This window comes from Nanorana parkeri, unplaced genomic scaffold (genome assembly GCF_000935625.1).
Source record: "Nanorana parkeri isolate BGI_ZX_2015 unplaced genomic scaffold, ASM93562v1 scaffold81, whole genome shotgun sequence".
NCBI classification, from domain to species: domain Eukaryota; kingdom Metazoa; phylum Chordata; class Amphibia; order Anura; family Dicroglossidae; genus Nanorana; species Nanorana parkeri.
In genome coordinates, this window is record NW_017306349.1 from 2,172,934 (window position 1) to 2,173,286 (window position 353).

General features: G+C 47.6%; 1 protein-coding gene across 1 annotated transcript in view; it reads left to right on the plus strand.

Moving 5' to 3' along the window:
- The window catches only part of PAPPA (pappalysin 1), a 190,509-nt gene that overhangs the window by 1,890 nt on the left and 188,266 nt on the right, over window positions 1–353 (plus strand). Inside the window, exon 3 of the mRNA XM_018576975.1 lies at window positions 141–212. Coding sequence (XP_018432477.1) covers window positions 141–212 — 72 coding nt within the window. The remainder of the gene's footprint in view (window positions 1–140; window positions 213–353) is intronic.

A 353-nucleotide genomic window follows, 5' to 3' on the forward strand; every position in this document is an offset into this window, starting at 1 on the left:
CAGTGAGGGTGCTGCGTGGTGTGGCAGAGCTATGTAAATCTCAGGACTGGATGGATAGAAATACAAATCATTTGGCAAATACTGTTTTTCATTCAGTTTTTACATCTTGGTTCATCTGATCCCCTGCGGCCTCTTTGCAGCAACTTCATGTCTACATGCTCATGCTCAAGGAGGGTTACCTGCTGGTGGTGACAACAGTAGCCCACCGCTGCGTAATGTGCCTTCAGCTTGGCCTGCTCGTAGTCTCAATCAGAAACCTGTATGACAACGCAAAAGTGTAGTTGAGTGGCAAGGACAGCGCGTTGTCACCTATAACAGGAGCTGTCTGAACAAGAACCTTTATGGCAGAATGG